The sequence below is a fragment of the Henckelia pumila genome, chromosome 2, assembly GCF_033568475.1.
Source record: "Henckelia pumila isolate YLH828 chromosome 2, ASM3356847v2, whole genome shotgun sequence".
NCBI lineage: Eukaryota > Viridiplantae > Streptophyta > Magnoliopsida > Lamiales > Gesneriaceae > Henckelia > Henckelia pumila.
The window spans coordinates 24,984,922-25,006,799 of record NC_133121.1 but is presented as its reverse complement, the minus strand read 5'-3'; the positions used below and the strand labels follow the sequence as shown (position 1 = coordinate 25,006,799).

The following is a 21,878-nucleotide window of genomic DNA, read 5'->3' as shown; positions in this document are numbered from 1 at the left end:
TCCGTCGTTAGCCCTTTGCTGTAGATAGCCTCAAAACTAGGCCACAGCTCCGCGACAATGCCTAGATCACTAAGAAACTTCCGAATTTCCCGTAGGACGCCTAGATCTCCCTAGATCTGAGTTAGAAGGCTTAGGAATTGAGAGAGAAGAGAGGAAATGAGCGAGTCACAAATGAACCTCGGCTCCTCTATTTATAGACGAAGTTTGGGCCGTCCGACCTCGGCTTCGGGCCCTCCGAACTGGTTCGGATCCTCCGATCATGACTTCGGATCGTCCGATCCTAACTTCGGGTCCTCCGAAGTCCCATCAGTGACGTCAGCCATGACGTAACCTTGCTGACGTAATTGATGACGTAAGCCCTAACCCTGTTCGGGTCCTCCGATTCCACCGACGGAGCCTCCAATCCTCTTCGGATCCTCCGAACTCCTCTTCGGATCGTCCAAACTCCTCGGGCCTCCGATCCTGACTCCGATCACTTTCGGGTCCTCCGAACACCAGTTCGGAGCGTTCGAACCTCCCGAGCCATGCCCACCATTTTTGAGTGTCCTGGATCTATTTTCGAACTCCGTTAATTCATTTGGAATTTCATTAATCATGTTTTATTAAATTTAAACATGATCACTTGATTAATTATCTATTAATCATTAATTTTGGATACGGGTTACTACATTCTCCCCCACTTAAGAAATTTCGTCCTCGAAATTAAAGTCAGAGGAAAAGTACAGGATTCAACAGGAATATTCTTTATTACAACTGAACAAGTACAAACTCGATACAAAGAAGTACAAAATCTCAAAATAACTCGGGATGCTCTGCTAACATCCGGCTCTCTAACTCCCAAGTAGCTTCCTCTGTACCTCTGCGTTGCCACTGTACCAACACTAATGGTATACGCTTGTTACGAAGTACCTTGTCCTTCATGTCTAGAATCCGCAGGGGTTTTTCCACATATGATAGATCCCGATCTACCTTTACCTCGGTCGAATGCAAAATATGCGACTCGTCCGCCACGTACTGCCTCAACAAGGACACGTGGAACACATCGTGAATCTTCGAAAGATCGGGTGGCAAGGCCAGACGATAAGCCACATCCCCAACCTTCTCGAGAATCTCGAAAGGACCAATAAATATTGGTGTCAGCTTACCCTTGCGACCAAATCTCATCACCTTCTGGAAAGGTGACACACGCAAGAACACATGCTCTCCCACCTCGAAGTGTAACGGTCTCCGGTGAGTGTTCGCGTAGCTATCTTGTCGATCCTGGGCCGCCTTAATCCTGCGTCAGATCAAATCCACTGCATTAGTCATCTGCTGAATCATCTGAGAACTCTCAACCTGACGCTCGCCAACCTCGTCCCAAAATAAAGGTGTACGACAACGACGTCCGTAAAGAGCCTCAAATGGTGCCATGCCAATGCTGCGATGGAAACTATTGTTATAAGCGAACTCCACCAAGGGTAAATGATCATGCCATGCTGGTCCAAAATCCATCACCGCCGTGCGAAGCATATCCTCTAAAGTGCGAATAGTACGCTCGGATTGTCCATCCATCTCTGGATGATAAGCCGTACTCAGGCTCAAAGTAGTACCAAGGGCTCGTTGGAAACTACCCCAAAATCTCGAGGTGAATCTCGAATCTCCATCACTGACAATGCTCAACGGAATTCCATGCAATCGAACAATCTCCCGCACATACAATTGCGCCATCCTATCAAATGTATCATCGCGGTTATAGGGAAGAAAATGCGCTGATTTCGATAATCGATCCACGACAACCCAAATAGCGTCACAATTCCTGGAAGACATAGGCAAGTGGGTGACAAATTCCATCGTCATATGCTCCCACTTCCACTCAAGAATCTCTAAGCTGTGAAGTAACCCTCCGGGTCGTCTAAACTCTGCCTTGACCTGCTGACACACAAGGCATCGGGACACGAACTTATAAACTCCGCGCTTCATCCCTTTCCACCAAAATCGAGTGCGAAGATCCTTATACATCTTCATGCTGCCTGGATGTACAGAGAATCGACTGCGGTGAGCTTGCGATAAGATCTCATTCCTCAAAGTAGAATCCTTAGGTACCACCACTTGACCAGAGAGACATAACAGACTGTCTCCTTGTAGATGAAAACAAGAAGTATTATCACCCTCAGCCAAACGGACCAATTTCTGCGTCTTCAGATCAGAACTCTGAGCTTCACGGATTCGTCGATACAATGCTGGCTCTGCAAGAACAGAAGAAACACGAATTCCTTGCTGTTATTTCTTATGATGGAATGTGAATCCCAAAGAACAACACTCCTCCACTGCCTTCGAAACTGAACTGGTACGAAGGGAACTCACATAGACCTTGCGACTAAGTGCATCAGCAACGGGGTTAGAAGAACCTGGATGGTACTTGATCTCACAGTCATAATATTTCAACAGATCCATCCAACGACGCTGCCGCATGTTCAACTCATCTTGAGTGAACAGATACTTCAAACTCTTATGATCGGTGAAGATCTCAAATCGTTCTCCATACAAATAGTGACGCCATATCTTTAAAGCAAAGACAATGGCTGCAAGCTCTAGATCATGTACGGGATAGTTCTCCTCGTTAGTCTTCAACTGTCTAGAAGCATACGCAATCACGTGACCATTCTGAGTCAACACACACCCCAAACCCTAGAGAGAAGCATCAGTGAAGACTACAAAACAACCTGATCCAGACGGCAAAGCAAGAACTGGAGCTGTCGTCAAACGACGTCTCAACTCACAAAAACTGTCTTCACAATCATCAGACCACATGAAAGAAACATCTTTCTTCGTCAACTGAGTTAAAGGCTTAGCTATCTGAGAGAAGTTCTCCACAAAACGTCGGTAGTATCCTGCTAAACCAAGGAAACTAAGAATCTCAGATGCTGTAGTCGGACGCGACCAATTCAAAATAGCCTCTGTCTTGCTAGGGTCAACAGATATGCCTTCCTCAGAAATGACATGACCAAGAAATACAACTCGGTCAATCCAGAAGTCACACTTGCTCAACTTCGCGTACAACTGTCTCTCCCTCAAGACCTGCAATACAGTATAGAGATGGTAGACATGCTCATCCATGCTGCGAGAATACACCAAAATATCATCGATGAACACCACCACAAACTTATCCAGAAAATCACGGAATACTCTGTTCATCAGATCCATAAAAATAGCTCGAGCATTCATCAGACCAAATGGCATCACTAGAAACTCATAATGCCCATACCGCGTACGGAATACTGTCTTAGGAACATCCTCCTGTCGGACTCGTAACTGATGATACCCAGAACGAAGATCAATCTTCGAATAGACAGAAGTATCCTGTAACTGATCAAAGAGATCATCTATCCGCGGAAGAGGATACTTATTCTTCATTGTCGCTTGATTCAACTGAAGGTAATCAATACACAACCACATTGAACCATCCTTCTTCTTGACAAACAGCACTGTGGCTCCCCATGGCAAAACAATGGGTCGAATATAGCCCTTATCAAGAAGATCTTGTAATTGCTTCTGCAGTTCTTTCATCTCTGATGGCGTTAAACGATAAGGAGTTCTGAAAATCGGTGCAGTCCCTGGCAGTAACTCGATGCCAAACTCGATCTTCCTCACTGGTGGCAAACCTGGAATCTCCTCCGGAAATACATCTGGAAAGTCACGAATCACTGGTATCTCTTGGATATCTGGCTCTCCCAAAGATGCGTCAATGGCGTAGATAAGGTAGCCTTCCCCGCCAGACTCTAAACCACGTCGGGCCTTCAGAGCAGAAACTTCTGGCATCGGAGGTCGTGCTCCCTCACCATAGAAATACCATGACTCGTCATCCTCTGGTCGAAACTGAACAAACCTTTGATAGAAATCCACTATCGCTCGGTAGGCAGTCAATAGATCTATCCCAATGATGCAATCGAAATCCTCCATTGCTAGAATCATCAGGTTAGCACTAAGCTGATGCCCCTCAAAATCCAAAACACAACCCACAACTAGACGCTTGGCTAAAACCTCGCTATCCATAGGAGTAGAAACTACTAGCAAGACGTCTAAAGGAATGAATGAATACTTATACTTCTTAGCAAAACGTGCTGATACGAAAGAATGCGATGCACCGGTATCAATTAAAACATATGCAGGAAAACCACATAAAATAAAGATACCTGCAATCATCTGATCACTGTCAGCCTCTGCGTGCTCCTGGTTAAGCGCAAAGACCTAACCCTGGGCACGTGGCCTCAAAGAAGAATGACCCCGAGAAGGAGTCTGAGTAGGCTGTCGCTGAGACTGCTTCGGATGCTGGCTCTGCTGCGAAAACTGCTGCTGGAAAGGTGGCTACTGGTACTGAGGTGGCTGAACAGATGCCTGAGAACCTCCAGAAACCCTGCTCGCTGCCCCAATCAGCATCGGACAATCCCTCTTCATGTGACCCTCTTGGCCACACTGGAAACATGCACTGGTCGATCGACCACACTGCCCTGGCGGATGTCTGCATCTGCACTAACAACAACGGTTCGGCCTCTAACCGCCAAAGTTATGCACTCCACCAGAACCAGAGGAAGAAGAAGAAGTACCTCCTGACTTCTTGAAAGACTGTCCCTTAGGGCCCAAAGCACTGGCACTCGCTGACCTGGAAGAAGAAGAGTAAAGTCCCTTGTTCCTCCGAATACTGTCCTCAGCCTGGAGATAACGGTCCACCAAATCCTCGTAAGTCCCATCGCCGCCCACAGCAACCATCCGATGAATATCAGGATTCAAACCCTGAAGGAAATGATCAAACTTCGCCATAGAACTATCAGCAACATGAGGATAAAAAGGTAGCAGATCAAAGAACTTCTGCTGGTACTCCTCGATCGTCATCGTCCCCTGTCGCAAACTCAGCAACTCACTGGCTTTCGCCCGACGAAGAGCTGGAGGAATATACAACCTCTGATAAGTACGGAACTCAGCCCATGTGGCTACTCCTCTAGCTGCTATGAACGGTGCGGAAGTCGATCTCCACCACTTCCTCGCTCGTCCCTCAAGCATGAAGGCAAAAATCTCCATCCTATCCTCGGCTGTGCAACGGAACTCCTGGAAACACTGCTCCATCCTCTCAAGCCAATCCTCCGCTTGTTCAGCTGTCTCACCTCCCGTCAAAGGCTTCGGGCTAATCTCCTTAAATCTGTGCATGCTCACTCTCTTGCGCTCCTCAGGCTGTCCTTGACGACGTCTATGATCATTCGGATCGCCCCAATGACCGTCGCCTCCGCTATCGTGGCTCTTATCGTAATCTGCCATCTGTTACACAATAACAAATAATAACTTAATCCACTTTACGAAATTCACAGTGCAATGCGCTCTGATACCAAAAATGTAGTGACCCAACCCGGATCCACTACTAATCAGAGTTACGATAAAAGCGCATGCAATTAAAACTTAAAGCGTAAAGAGCGGATAATTAAAATACAACAAATCCAATCGGCAGAATACAACCGACGATAACAATCGTGTATAAATATTATTATACAACCAAATCGAAGGTTCAGGGTAAACAAATCCCTACCCTCTACAACCTCGCACTCTCCCAAGCTCAATCCTGCTGAGAGCCGCCTGGACCGTCCAGCCTCAAACCTGCCCCGCCACAAGGTACACCACAATACCCAAACACAGGGGCGTGAGCTAGAACGCTCAATACAAAGCAATGATATAAATACAAATATGCGCACACAATATGATTTAAAACTCAAGTGAAAACACTTGCTCATGGCACCGGGAATATACAGTACCGACTAGAGAGCGACTCCGCGGGGTACTCGTATATTCCATATCAGGGCTGAGCCAACCCCATCCTGCCCCGAATCCAAAACAGGATACAAGTCTCATATGGAAACTGTCATACCTGACTCGAGACCAAAATGAGATTATTGTTCCCTATGGATACTGTCAATGACTCACATCTCTTAGGATGCAGTCACACATAAAATCGTGCATGTGCTAAGGCGGTAAAACATGCTAAAACATGATAAGACATATAGCACATACTCATGCAACATACCTGCAAATATATCATGCCGGCTATCTCGGTCAGTACTTACGTACCTCTAACACTACTGGTCAAAACCTAGCTCCACTGGCCTATACTCCAAGCCTATAGTACAGTCTACTGCTACTACAATGCAAATATCCATGTATCAACAATAAAGCTCTAAAAGCCTTAACTAAGCTAATGCATACTCCTAAATATTTTTAGGATGCCAAAGCTATAACTGCGTCCGTCGTTAGCCCTTTGCTGTAGATAGCCTCAAAACTAGGCCAAAGCTCCGCGACAATGCCTAGATCACTAAGCCACTTCCGGATTTCCCGTAGGATGCTTAGATCTCCCTAGATCTGAGTTAGAAGGCTTAGGAATTGAGAGAGAAGAGAGAAAATGAGCGAGTCACAAATGAACCTCGGCTCCTCTATTTATAGACGAAGTTCGGGCCGTCCAAACTCGGCTTCGGGCCTTTCGAATTGGTTCGGATCCTCCGATCATGACTTCGGATCGTCCAAACACGATCGGATCATCCGATCCTAACTTCGGGTCCTCCGAAGTCCCATCAGTGACGTCAGCCATGACGTAACCTTGATGACGTAAGCCCTAACCCTGTTCGGGTCCTCCGATTCCACCGATGGAGCCTCCGATCCTCTTCGGATCCTTCGAACTCCTTTTCGGATCGTCTGAACTCCTCGGGCCTCCGATCCTGACTCCGATCATGTTCGGGTCCTCCGAACACCAGTTCGGAGCGTCCAAACCTCCCGAGCCATGCCCACCATTTTTGAGTGTTCTGGATCTATTTTCAGACTCCGTTAATTCATTTGGAATTTCTTTAATCATGTTTTATTAAATTTAAACATGATCACTTGATTAATTACCTATTAATCATTACGGGTTACTACAATCTCACCATCCTGAACAAGTGCAGTACATAAATCAAAGAGGTTATGGAGGCTATAGAGGTAACCCTATCCCTAATACATATCATCCCGGCTTGCGTAATCATGAAAATTTTTTCTATGCCAACAATAAAAATATGTTGAATCCTCCTTCGGGGTTCAATACAAACATGGGTGAAGGTAAGCCTTCTTTGGAGGATGTAGTTAATTGTGCAGGAATCGAGCAAGAGGATGGCGAGGACTGAGACTCGCCTTGATAGCTTGGAAACGCATGTGACCAATATGGGCGATGTGCTGCAATCTATGAAGACTAGTATTGGGCAGCTGGCGAATGCCTTGAAAGATAACAACGGAGGCCAGTTTCCAAGCAATACAGAGATAAATCCCAAGGAGCAATGCAATGTTATCACTTTAAGGAGTGGAAAACAAGCAAGTAATGAAGAAGACAACCGTGAGAGCAAGGCATCTGATAGAACTGAAAAATCTGCAGTTGAAGAGAAGAAAGTTGAGGAGAAGGAGAGTGAACCTGAGCCAAAACCGATGTACAAACCACCACTTCCATATCCGCAGAGTTTCAAGAAGAAGACATTGGATGAGCAGATCTCAAAATTTCTTGAGATCTTCAAGAAACTTCACATCAATATTTTGTTTGCCGATTCTTTGCTGCAAATGCTGAATTATGCTAAATTCTTGAAGAAAGTGATGTCTAAGAAGCAGAAGTTGGAGGAGTTCGAGACAGTGAACTTGACTGAAGAGTGTAGTGTTATCCTGAAAAAGAATCTACCACAGAAATTAAAAGATCGAGGAATTTTTACGATTTCTTGCATTATTGGTTCTTCTAATTTAATAAAGCACTTTATGATTTAGGAGTTAGCATTAACTTAATGCTTTTGTTTGTTTTAAGGAGTTTAGGACTTGGAGAAGAGAAGCCCACGACAATCTCATTGCAGCTAGCTGATAGATCTATCACATATCCGCATGGAATCATCGAGGATGTTCTGGTAAAAATAGATAAATTTATCTTTCCTGTGTATTTTTTTGTGCTAGATATGGAGGATGATGCAAATATGCCATTGATTTTGGGGAGACCGTTCTTGGATACTGCTGAAGCGAAGATCGATGTCAAGAAAGGAGAATTGTCTATGGGTGTTGATGGTGAGAAGATAATTTTTAATGTCTTCAAAGAGGCTAACAATCCATCCATGGAGAGAGTACTGATGATCGATCATGCAAAAAGGAGGAAAAGTTGCTACAAAGTTGAAAGAAAAGTAGAATTGCCAAGAGAGAATGATCCGAAGGTGCCACAGAAGAAAAAAAGAAGTCAGAGTACGTACAAGAGGGTAGTTGAATATGTTTGGAGGGTGAAAGAAAAAAACAAATCCTCCAACAAAGCTGAACCGGGTTAAACTCAGTGACAGTCGGGCTATGGACTATAAACTAAGCGCTTATTGGGAGGCAACCCAAGCTAGTTATTTTATTTGATTTATTTTTATTATTTAGTTGTTTTTGTTTTTGTTTTTGTTTTAATTTTTTTGTACATATTGAGACTAGACGTCAATAAAAATATTGAGTTGTGTAGGTAAAAAAAAATTGTGGAGCATGAAGAGTTCAAGAGATACCCCTAAAAAAAAGCATTGAGAGAAGTAAGAAGGTGCTGAGTACTGATGCTCGATGACCAAGGTACGTGTCCTTGGTTTTATTTTACTTTTTTACATTGAGGGCAATGCACATTTTAAGTTTGGGGGGGAGGGGGTGTTTAAAACTTTCAAATATTTTGAAAAATTTTTATGAGTTAGTTTGAGTTGAATAGATGATGTGTAATTGTGTTGACGTATGATGAAAATATTTTTTGTGTTAAAAATGTCAATGTTAGCTATATTTAATCTTGAGTTCTCACTCATATTGCACGAATGTCTTGATTGTTGACACTCTAGTGATTATAGAAACTTTGTGATTTTGTGAGTGGATTGGATGATTGATTCTTAACTTTAGTGATTTATACTTGAAACCGAGTTAGACTTCTACAAGCTCAGAAATGATTTAGGCAATATAATATTTTATTGAAAGCTAAAAAATTGCCAAAGAAACATAAATTTTTTTTTTGTTAAAAACAACTCCATCCGGGTCTGGAAAGGGATTGAAATCCTAATCACCAATCCATGGCTAAGTATGCGGGAAAGAATGGGGTTGATGCTCCATCCGGGCTATAGACGAGGGGATTGAAATACGAATCCTATCTTTAGTTATAGCTAAGTTTGCAGGTAATTATTGGGGCTAAATAAATAAAATAAAACCGGGTGCAAAATCCGGAGATTTTATGAAAAATTGTTATATAACTTGAAAAGTCCTTTTGATCTTATTGAGTAGAAATTGAACTTGGTAGAGAGTATTTTGAAACTAGAGAGCAGAATTGACGAATCTATGAAACAAACTTGTTGAACTAGTGTATCGAAAGCGATAAGGATAGACAAGATTGGAAAACCACACACACACATGAGAACTCTTGAGAAAATTAGCTTACATGTAGATTGAATCTTAAAATGTAAAAATTCGGAGGTTGATTACATTACATATTACTGTTTTGCTCGGAACTAGCAAAAAGTTTAAGTTTGAGGGGATTTGATAAGTGCAATTTATGCACTTAATTTATATATGATTTGACTTAAATTTTGTGATGAATCGAGTAAATATTATGCATATGTTTTGTTGTTTTTGTGAGTTGCAAAGATTGAAAGAAAAGTACCGAGAAGAAACGAAAAGAGGAATTACGGATAGAAAACTTCAGAAAATTACTGGGCTTTTTTCAGACTTCTAAATCCAATCTTCACCGTTCATAATCAATATTTAGATGTTTTAAAGCTGCTGTAAAAATTTCAGCTCGATCAGACGGCTATATTGCGAGATATATTTTTTTGAAAATTGTCGCTCAGCTGGAAACAGAGCTGTAGCGCACCTGCACGAAATCGAAGGAGCAGCTGCGCCAAAATCAGTACCTAGACGGGAAAAAAAGAGAATAAGTGCATCTGCTCTTTGCATAGAGCGCATCTGCGCCTGATGGAAGGAAAAAGGAGCAAAAGCGCAAGATAAATAGAGTAACTGCGCTAATGAGGAATTGAAGAAGCGCATATGCGCTCAAGAGAAGAGAAGCCACGCAAAAAGTCAGAAAACTTGAGATTGAACAAGCGCATATGCTCTTATAAGAAGGCAAGTCTACGCCACAACTGAAGAAATTCTGCGCATAAATTCAAGCGCATCTGCGAAATTTAGGGGAAAATAATCAGAGTTTGGAAATCTTAAAACTCTAAATTTTGGGCTTTATTGTGGGCTTTTATATACATATAAAAAGGAAATTTTCAGAAGAGAATTGGAGGGCAGTTGTACATCACACACAAAAAAATTGAGAGAATTTGAACGTGAATTTTGGGAAGAAAAAATCCGGGCAACGTGAAGAACTTCAACTGGAACAAAGACAAAGATCGATCGACCGGACACAACATCACATATTCAGATTTGTTTCTTTCTTTTAAATTTATTATTATTGATTTGATGTCTACTTTCATGAACATGATTTGATTTTATTTATATCTGATCATGAACTAAATTTTATTAGTCTAGAGGGATGATGGAACCTGGTGTAGACTCTTTTACGATTTTTTGATTTTATTGTATTGAATTCTCTTAAATTAATTGTTTTTTTTCTAGATTTGATTGTCTTTTCAATTACTTGATCAATAATTGATTTGTTATATTTATTTGGAATCCGGCACTCGGGAGATGAAATTGTGAATAAGATCAATAAAAAATACACCGTTAATTGTTTATATAGCTCGGGAGAGTATATAACGTTAACAGAGCTTTTGAAAAGAACATTGTTTTACACATATCACTAGGAATAGATTTTTAATAGAGATATTGGAATTGAATCTTAGTTGATACATATTATTTGTTTTTCGGGAGAGGGAAATAATATACTTAAGTGTTCTTTGCTATTAATTGAATAAAATTCATGAAAATAATTTAATTAGAAGTAGTTATTGTCAAAACCAGGTAAAATCAAAACCTCTAGACTATTTTCTCTCATTGCTATTTTCTGAAGTTGTGTGCGCGCTTTGCTAAAGTTTTTTGAATTTATTTAATTTTAAAAATCAAAATTTCAATTATTAATTTTCTAGATAAAGTTTAGACTATTATAATTACAAGTACTGAATATTTTCACATTACTCCTCGTCGGAACGATATTCTATTCACTACTATATTAAAACTTGACACCATGCATTTGCGGGCACAAAAATACGCAACAATAAGTATCTATACTATATAACTATATTATATTGTATAAAAAAATGACATATAATACTTGTGTGATAATGGAGAGTGTTTTGCCGTAATTTTTATAAGGGAAAATAAGTTTTTTGGTCCATTAACTTGCCCATGTTTTGGTTTTGGTCCATTAACTTTTTCGATGTGGGTTTTGGTACATTAACTTTGCATTTTCAGTGTTTTTTGATCCAACTGCATACGTGTCAACTTCTGATTGGTCCAAAATGATGACGTGGACCAATCAAAAGCTGACACGTATGCTGTTGGACCAAAAAACACTGAAAATGCAAAGTTAGTGTACCAAAACCCATATCGAAAAAATTAATGGGCTAAAACCCAAAGAAGGTAAAGTTATTGGACTAAAAAACTTATTTTTCCTTTTTATAATCTCCAAAATACTTATATTTCTTTTCTTTTTTCATGAAAATTTCAACTTAGGTTAAAAAAATAAAATTTTATTTTTAGTCTATATATACTAGACAGATCGAGTACAACATGGTCTACTATCCAAGTCTGTGTCAAGTGAATATCTTATAACTGTAACTTATCTAAAAGCCTTTAACTAAACTAGTGATTGGTCCCAACATATATATATATATATATATATATATATATATATATAAATAATACTTGGAGTTCAGACTTATATATACTTTTGTTCGTCAATAATCATTTGTTGATCGAAGATCCAAAACTTGAGCACGGCTTCGCTACGACCTCAGAAGCATCTTAATGTAGCTCGACCCTCGATTATATGGTTAAAAACACATAAAATGAAATTATTTCATATTTTAATTTACAAATTATATATTCTTTGGAAATTTCTATAGCGACTCTAGTATTATTTTATGTAATTAAATATTAAACATGAATAAGAAGTTATTAATCGATAAAATCAAATGATTAAAATAGTGCGAAATCAAAGGATTTGAGTTCGGACCTTCTGAAGAATTCGAAACCACCGATGGTGAGTTCGCAAGCACCGAACGTCGTGATTGGATCCACCAAACGTAGAACGGCCAAAGAAAAGTTAGGTCATGTAGAGTGTGAGGTGTCAAAAATGCACTGACACGTGAAACATTGGATACACCGATAGCTACTTCGGATCTCTGAACGCAGCTGTCCACTTGCTGTCAAAATGATGTTGAAACGTAAGCTGCATGCAGAGATCGGATCCACCGATCCATGAATTGATCGTCCGATATCTGTCTGTAAATATATTATCAAATTTCATATAGTGATATGTGTTTTGTGTGTGTATTTTCGAGCTTGTGTGTATTGTTTTTTTGGTAATACAGGGTTAATATTTATGATAAAATATTAACATTATTTGTAAATTAAATAACATTCATAATCCTATTTGATAATTTTGAAAATAAAAATATCTTATAAGTTATATATAATGTAAATCAACATTTTTAATTTATTTAAAATAAGTTTATCCAAAATTTTTAATAGCTTATTTTTAAAATAAATCTTGATAAACTTATAAGTTTTTTTAAATAAATTTAGTCAAAATATCACATGAAAATAACATATAATTTCCACTGAAATACTAGGATTTAAAGGGGGAACAATGGTGGATATATATTAAAAAAATCTCAATAATAATAATAATAATAATAAAATAATAATAAAAACAAAAATAAGGTAGCTATCAAAGTTTAGAAAAAAATATTGTATTTTTCAAAGATAAGGGGGAAACCCATTCGCACATGCCACTGCTTCAATGAAAAAGACTATTGTGTTAGTTTTTTCAGCTGATAATTATGTGACAATAACCCACCAAATGCCAAGGAAACCAAACCCAACCCAATCAATTTATTTTTTATTTTTATTTTTTTTATTTCTCTTATAAATGAGTCAATGCTGTTCAATAAATATCAGATTCGATACAGATTAAATCGATCAATATCATATATATAATTAAAATTGTCTTATTAAAATTGTGCAACTTAAATTGTTTCCGAAATATGACGTCATTAGTATTATTTTCTTAATTCTTCACCCTTTCATGATTTTTCCGTTTATTAAGTATTCCTAGTTTTTGAAAATTTCTCCTCTACAAATGATGTATGGCCACTACGTCATACGTTTTAGGAAACTTTTTTATGCGGAAACGTTTTAAATAATTTGACAATAATATATATAAATTAACTTGCTGCTGTAAGTATCTAACTGTGTTGGAGAAACCATTTGATGTATATATATATTTTTAAAGGGACTAATCTATATTATATATAAAGAATTTTCTAGTAGAGATAGAAAGAGACATCCATTTTATTTTATTTTATTTTTAAATTTGTCCTTATATGATATAATGTTACATTTTTGTTTTATCCTTTTTTTTCTTCAAAATTTCAAGTTACAGTTTTATCTTTTGATAATTTTTAAAATTATGATATTAACCTCATATAACATGATCGATATAAATGAAAGTATGACAATTCATTATTTTTTACAATTATATTATTATTTTCGTCGAGATACTTTTATCAAACCCATATTTAGAGTTAAACATAATACTTTTGACATAAAAATAATATTTTTTCATTGATCGAGATCATAGATCAATCTCACAATTGACGGGTTTTTTTTATATTTAATTTTAAAAAAAATTTAAATTACAAAAATAATTTAAAATAGGGCGTTTTGCAGAAGTACTGCAAAACGCCCTTGCAAATAGCGGATCCTGCAATAAAAAATGCAGGGTCCGCTATTGTGTAGAGCGGACGCTGCCAGACTTTGCAAGTCCCCATGTGACACTTTTGTTTTTTTTATTTGTTTTTTAATTAATTAATTATATAATTAATAATATTTAATAAAATTATATTTAGTAGTATGATCATTTTTTTTCAAAATTATAAATTTTCAATTTGATAATCGGACTGAAAAATTATTAAAAGAAAAAATATAAAATTTACAGTTAAAAAATTATATTGATTAAATAAATTTACGATTTAACTTAAATTTTGGTTAGTTGAGTTATATATTTATTTTAATCGTTTGAATTTGTGGAGATCCCTCGTTTACGTTGATAAATCTAGAGTAGTTAATTCAAATCTATTTAAACCAAACTGATGCGAAAATATTACAAAATTTCTTAATCCGAATTCAAGCCGAAATAAAATCATCTCGAAAATTATAATTAAAATTTATGGTTAAAAATTTCAATTGATTAAATAAATTTTTTTGTGATCAGTTATCAACATATTTTGATAAATTTATTTTAATATAAATTTTATTTTTTTGATAAATTTATTTTATATCATATTTTTTATTATAAATTTTATTTTTTTTATTAAAAATTGGTTAGCGGAGTTATGACTTATTTTAATTCGTTTGGATCTCTGCAAGTTCTTATGAATAGACATAGAGAATTAATTCGGATATATTTCGATCGGTTCGAGTTCACAATTTTCGAGATGATTTTGTTTCGACTTGAATTCGGATTGAAAAATTTTGTAATAGCATTTTTGCATATTTTCGAGATGATTTTGTTTCAGCTTGAATTCGGATTGAGAAATTTTGTAATAGCATTTTTGCATCAGTTCGATTTAAATAGATTTGAATTAACTACTTTAAATTTATCCACGTAACCAAGGGATCTCCACAAATCCAAACGATTAAAATAAATATATAACTCCACATACCAAAATTTAAGTTAAATCGTAAATTTATTTAATCAATATAATTTTTTTAATCGTAAATTTTATGTTTTGTTTTTTTAATAATTTTTCAGTCCGATTATCAAATTCAAAATTTAGAATTTAGAAAAAAATGATCATATTACTAAATTTAATTTTATTAAACATTATTAATTATATAATTAATTAATTAAAAAAAAACAAAGGTGTCACATGTCCTCATGTGACATGCTGGCAGCGTCCGCTCAAACAATAGCGGACCCTGTATTTTTTCTTGCAGGATCCACTGTTAGCAAGGGCGTTTATTTCAAATTATTTTTGCAATTTAATTTTTTTTTAAAATTAAATATAAAAAAAAACCCCAAAGTTGACTCACTTATACGAATTTTTGTGATAAAGTTTTGACAACATAATAATAAATAATAAGTGCAAAACTAAAATTATTCGTGTTATACTTTATTTGTTCGAGTGTTGAGCTTTAGTCATGTTTGGATGAAATATTTTTGGATTTTTTAAATTGTGTTTGAATTGAAAGATTTTAAATTTATGGATTTTAAATATATTCAAATGTGTTTTTATTATTTAGGTAATCAATGTCATAACTTAGAATCCACTCTTGTCATGCTTATATATGTTCATGTTAATTAGGATTTATTTCAAGTCTATCCAATAATGGTATCATTTGAAATTTATTATATTTTATATAACGAATGTGTAAATAAATGATGTATAGTTTTGTTTAGTAAAAAAAATATTGTATGGATTTCGAATTGGATCTATTATTTCATTGTAAATCATAAAATACAATTGAACAATGTTCTAAAAAACGCTAGGCGGTAGGCGGGCGGCGACCCGCCGTCTAGCGCCTAGCCGCCTAGGCCCCGCCTAGGCGATTTTTATTTTTAAACCTAAATAATAAATAATTTAGAATATTCATGAGTTTTACTATAAAATATAAATTTTATGTCTTATGTTTTTCAGTTTTTGTACGAAACTCTTATAAAATTTTATTATTAATAAAAATAACAACAACAACAATTATATGATATTAATAGATATCAAGTCTTCATATGTAATATGAGATTTAATTTTTTGCTTGACTTTCTTTTTTGCGCTTCTTCTTTCTTTTCGTGTTTTTTTCTCGCGTCACCAATCTTTTTTAGTTTATTATTGTTATTTTTTTTTTGCAAAAAATAGTAACCGCCTAGGCGGATTTTTGTCAGCCTAGGCGGCGTTTTGTCAGCCTAGGCGGCGCCCAAGGCGGGAGATTAGGCGGACAGCGCCTAGAGGCATAGCCTAGCAAAAAAGCGAGGCGGTGAGCAACAGCCTAGCACCCTAGGCGGCGCCTTTTAGAACACTGCAATTAAAATCTATGGATTTAAAATTTCTTCCACACGTAACCTAAAATATCTTATGGAAGAATTTGAAATGACACTATTTTGAGATGACTTTGAAATCCACCGCAATGAGATTTGAAATTTATTGTTAATTGGATTTGTCCAAACAAACCAATGAATTTGTTGTTACGAATTTGAAATCCTTACCTTCAAATCCATAAATACAAATGCAATCTTATAAATAAATTATTTCTATTTGTGAATTAAATGCGTTTATTTAAATGACAAGTTTCCAGCATACAAGAAATCCTCGAAGATTATTTAATTTATACATATATTATTACGGTAACAATCTACCTAATATGTGAAGATATTATTGTTTTGATACCGATACTTCACTATTCAGAATAGTAAAGACCGAAACTTCACTATTCAGAATAGTAAAGAAATCCAAAGAAATGGACTACATGTCCATATTTACTGGCAAAAACACATCAGACTCTATATCAAATCCTATTCATTTAATTTTCTTCGCATAAAATATATATAAAAAAGTAAAATCATGCTTACTAATTCAAATTATGCTTATTCGGCCATATGACATCATCCTTTGTGACACAGCCAACAATTTGCTTATTCTAAGCTGATCCTCTCCCTACATTATGTTTATCTGCTTTCAAGCGCGGCACTTGTGAAACGGTGTCATAGTTCTATTTTTCTGAAATGAGTTGACTCGATCCATGTCTACAGTGAAAAAAAATAATTTTGACATGAAAAATAATTTTTTTTTATGAGCCGAGTTGTATATTTATCTCATAAAAATAATCAGTGAAACGGCCTCAAACTAATTTTTATCTTTCTATTGGGTGAAGAAAAATAAAATCCAATATTTTTTGCCATTTGACAATTAATTGGATTTTGAAGATTTCTTCAAACAGGAGATCAAAGCCTTCAAGAAAGTCTGAGTCAACTTTTAGTCTTTTTTTATTCACCATTTTGGCAGTATTATATTCTTTCATAAAAAATATGGAAGAATGGTTTTTTCAGTCAATCAGAAAAACTAGGCTAACAAATAACAGATTAGAAAATGAGACGAATGGACATTAATTAAATTCTTAATGGCTAGCGTATACATGACTCTAACATCATGGTTGAGCTTTCTTCCTGGGATAAAATAAATCAAGATTATGAATTTATATGCAAAGAAAAATTGATATTCTATGGTTGAATCCACATATAATCCAAGAAAATTTGATTAATGGCATTACAAAGATTTCGACCAACTGCAACTATACACCATCTATCACAATATCTCAAACACAAGCTAATGCAGAAAACTATCAAAACTAAATATTCGGTACAATGGTCCTTGCAGAGTGCCTTAACGTGCAGAAGATGACTTTAGTATAATTTATCAATCAGCAAGGAGAACCCAGGTGAAATTTTGAGGTCCAAATATGTTTGTTGATCGAGTACCTGTATCATAAAACCAAGACAAAATAAGATAATCAAACCCGTAGTTTTTGTTATTTGATCATGTATATCATCACATTCAAAGAAAGATATCTAGGACGATCATGTTATATGGTGTAGTTCGCCTACGCTGCAAGAAAAACTCTACATCCAAGGTTAATTAAAGTATTATTACGACGGCCATAAAAAGAACAGGGTATACAAAACTAGGATAGTCTTGCAAACACTATTGAGCATGATGGAGATGTAATCTATGTTGAATTTGATCCGTGAAGTCTAGAAGGTACATGACATTCGCCGAATGGAGAGTATGTCATACCTTTACTGTGAGGTCACTCTTCCAACATTTGTCTCCATGAACTAAAAATCCTGTTTGCATGGAGATAAAGACACTCAACTCCTTTGATGCATCAATTCCTGAAACCCAAATTTCTGTAAATATACATGTATAGAGTCATAGTAATCTTCAAGAAATGGAGCAAATGCCGAGAGGGATTATGCAATTATGTGCATGCTAAAACTTATGCATTGTGCAATTTTCATTTTATTTTTCTAAAACCGGTGTGTGATCTTGAGATATTCTTGAAAGGTAGCAGAATTACAAAAGTATTTTACAGAGTGTTCTTACACTCAAAAGTAGCCCAGCGTGATGGAGGTACAACTGTTCGATCTTGTGTTGATTCCGACACATATAGCAGGCTGAAGAGATCTTGCGTAACCTCAGCATTTTTACTTGATGTATTGGATTCGGAGGCGATCACCATTGGTGGAATTGGGATGACATCAGACATCAAATCTAAAGAAGCCTGTTGAGGTGAAAATATTGATATCATTTTCTTGGGCCTTTAACAAATTGGATTCAATATGAGGGTGTGTAATTTTGAAATGTCACCTACTTCCTTTGTCTTTGTATATGCGGTGAAGTCCCTTGCGGGGATTCACTATCTCAGTTTTCAGATTCACATCTATCATGTTATAGTGTATTGTAGTACATACACACAAACCATACCCCGAAACGTTTCATTAGTCCAGGATAAGTTTCCCACTACGCGGTCATGCAAGTCATCATTGTGTTTTCTCTGCAGTCGTAGGCTGGTATTGCATTTTTGTCGTTTTCTATATTCTAAATTCAAGACCAAGATCCCATTACTAGCATTTCTATTTACTGCACTGTATAGAAGCATATATAGATCATATACCAGAAGGTAGATCCAAGAGTTGACTAAATAGGAAGCATGAAGGTGAATTATCTATGCAGTAGTAAGAGAGATTCACACGATGAACAAAAAGCCAGAAATGCTTAGTGAAGTTGCTTTCAGGCAGATATGCATTAGAGCAAATGATTACCCCACGAGTTCGTGTTGTGGGAGGAACTTGTGAGATGTGCTCAGTGAAAGCTTCATCCCCCAAAGAGTATTTTCTGGCTTTCTTTGGAATTCCTGATAAGGTGTGACATACAGATTTTTCACAACTCTGTTCAGCACTGACTACTTCTGATGGTGGCATGTCTGTCTTTGAAGCCCATCTTTTATCCACATACCTGGAACCGAAATAAGATTTACTAAATAGAACCTAAAGCATAAGAACCTAGGTTTTTGCTAATGATGCATTCCAAAACATTTGCAGATGACCTTACTTGGCATGAATAAAGTTGTCAATTGGAGTTCTCTCATAGTTTGGAGGTAGTTCTGCTTCCCAATAATCATTAGACTTCTCATTTCCTATCACTGCACAGAATAAAAGGATTGAGAATCCTTGAAATAGAGCACCAAATTCCAACAAGAGGCAAAAAATTAAGTAGCATAAATGAACATCTAAAGTGTAGAAAACCATAACCTCCCACTTCCCATCTAGTTCCTAACCCAGTAAAATATGTTGACACCATAAAAAGGTTGCCATAGGACTTAGGATCAAGTCTTTCATGGACAGACAAAAATGCGAGGTTTACTCGCTCAAGACGGCCTCAGGCAAACTTACATTGCATAAAAACAACCTGCTCTGGAAGCCATGTATCCAAGGTTGTAGACCTCACCTATTATTCCCAGAAAAGAGAGAAGAAAAATAAGAAGAAAGAATCAGAAATTGAAGAATGCTATATTATAAACTTAAAACAGTTGAAAGTCGTTAGAATTGAAATAAGCACGCACAATCATGTTAAAAATAAAATGAATAGATACTTCAAAATTACATGAATTACAAAAACTTTGTCCGTCCAAGGGATCAGAAGGCAAAACTACTGGAGTTATGTTGCAAACAGCATAGTGAGGATTGTGCTTTCATTGGAACAGATTTAGTGAGGATTGTGAATAAGTTCGAAGCCAGCGATTTCACCTGAGCATAAATTTTCCTAGCAGTCTATTAATCCAACAAGATTGTAGAAGTGCAGAAGATAAGCATTCACCTCACTGTTAGCGTGATTGAAATCTACCAAATCGCTGGACACATACGTCTGACTTAAAATCTCATTGTCAATAATCAAGGTTAGCATTGCAGTACGTTATAACCAAGATCAAGAAAACAAAATAGGTGCCAAAAACCTACAGAATCATCAAACAAACAGAAACATAGATGAATGTAAATGGAAATGACTAGGAAACAAGATCCTTCAAAATCACCTGCATTTGTGTTTATCCATTTCATAAACCACTTTTTTACTTGTTGAATAAAGGGAGATGACAGGTTGAACATATACAAACCTTTGAGATGTGTACTCCTAAACTTCGATGAATTCCCGAGCACTGCATGCATATAAATATTCCAAGGTTGATACTTGCCCAACGTGGGGCCCTGAAAAAAATACAGGTCCCGATCACTTCTATTGGAATTATATCAAACAAGCAAGGGGAGATGTCGAAAAACCACGAATTGATTAACATACTTGTTCAGGCAGTCTGCGCATTGCTTGTTTTCCGGCAGCCTAAGAAGACCTTCCAAGATCTAAAAGAATGTATCCACACAGCGAAAAAATATATCAATCTCCTTGAAACAAAAATGTAACGTATGAGAATCAGTTTCAGAATTGGGTAAATGTCCAACATCCCAACTCTGAAATTGAGCCTAAAAAGTGTTAAAATAGATATGCAAGACAGCATATTATACCCAATTTCTGCAAAATACACGCACCAAGATCCGCTTCGGGGAATTTTTCCCCTTTATCTTCAGCTGAAGACATTGTATAAAAAATGCATTTTAACCCCCGCTGTGCCTCATTCTTTTTCTCCATTCCCTCACACATATAACCAGGATAACCCAAGAAATTTATCTTCTTGCGAGATGGGAACAACGAATAGAATGCCCAAAAAAAAAAAACAGAATTCGCTCGCAAAACATAAAAATGAAGGGAACCCAAATCACCAAGAACAGATAGATGCACATTGATCCGAAAAAGGGGAATTTATGTCGTTACCTTTGCATGCTTGGCATTAAGCTCCTTGGAAACAGACGCCTTTTCATTCATGGCTGCCGAAAACTCAAATATATCACACAGAGAGAGAGAAAGAGAGAGAAACAGGGGGGAAAGTTCTTCTCTGTCTCTGTGATTTTTTGGGATCTCTCTGAATGAATTGGGGGAACGGAGGAAGATGAAATTGGTAAGAAGAAGAGCAAAAATGGTGAATGGCTCAACTGATTCTAAGGATTGTATGAAGCTATCATCCTTGAACTTCGCTACAAATCTTGGCGCCCATTGTTGCTGCCACAATATATATATGCCCCTCACAACTTTGTCTTTTTTTTCCAAAAAATAAAAATTATAAGTCATTTTATTTGGGTCGACGAGGTTTTTTTTTTTTATTATTTTATTTACGAAGATGGGCGTCGTATTATTATTTACTACGAGCTTGTAAAGTTCGTGTTTGTTTTTAAACAAAAAAATAATAATTATAAAATTAAAAAAATAAAAAAATATAATGTTTTTGTAATAAATAGTCACTAATACGTAACAAATACATTATTTTATGTGTGTGTGGTATTTTCGTTAATAAAAAAATTATCAAAAGTCACAAAATTAATATAATTTTGGTAATTTAAAAAAATCTAATGGTTAAAAAAAGTTAATGTCATATAAAATTGACTAATTTACTTAATAATTTAGATTTTGTTGTAAATTAAGTTAGGATATAATCGTAATGTTATCTCAAACTTTACCAATTAATTAAAAATTAGTTAATTAAAAAAC

The 21,878-nt window shown here is 36.4% G+C and overlaps 2 protein-coding genes across 2 annotated transcripts; one reads left to right on the top strand and one right to left on the bottom strand.

Moving 5' to 3' along the window:
* The first annotated feature begins 7,155 nt into the window (after positions 1 to 7,155).
* On the top strand, positions 7,156 to 8,330 carry LOC140877394 (uncharacterized). The gene is made up of 2 exons (XM_073280929.1): positions 7,156 to 7,681; positions 7,972 to 8,330. Exons 1-2 carry the CDS (start codon positions 7,156 to 7,158, stop codon positions 8,328 to 8,330), a joined length of 885 nt encoding a protein of 294 aa, XP_073137030.1.
* Positions 8,331 to 17,431: 9,101 nt separating this feature from the next.
* LOC140884339 (probable ADP-ribosylation factor GTPase-activating protein AGD15) lies at positions 17,432 to 21,282 on the bottom strand. The gene is made up of 9 exons (XM_073291071.1): positions 21,108 to 21,282; positions 20,580 to 20,638; positions 20,398 to 20,488; positions 19,679 to 19,733; positions 19,338 to 19,428; positions 19,049 to 19,241; positions 18,330 to 18,507; positions 18,021 to 18,118; positions 17,432 to 17,704 (listed from the first exon to the last, which is right to left on the bottom strand). Coding segments are annotated over exons 1-8 (720 nt in total). The 5' UTR covers positions 21,159 to 21,282; the 3' UTR covers positions 17,432 to 17,704; positions 18,021 to 18,116.
* Between the last annotated feature and the right edge of the window lie 596 nt (positions 21,283 to 21,878).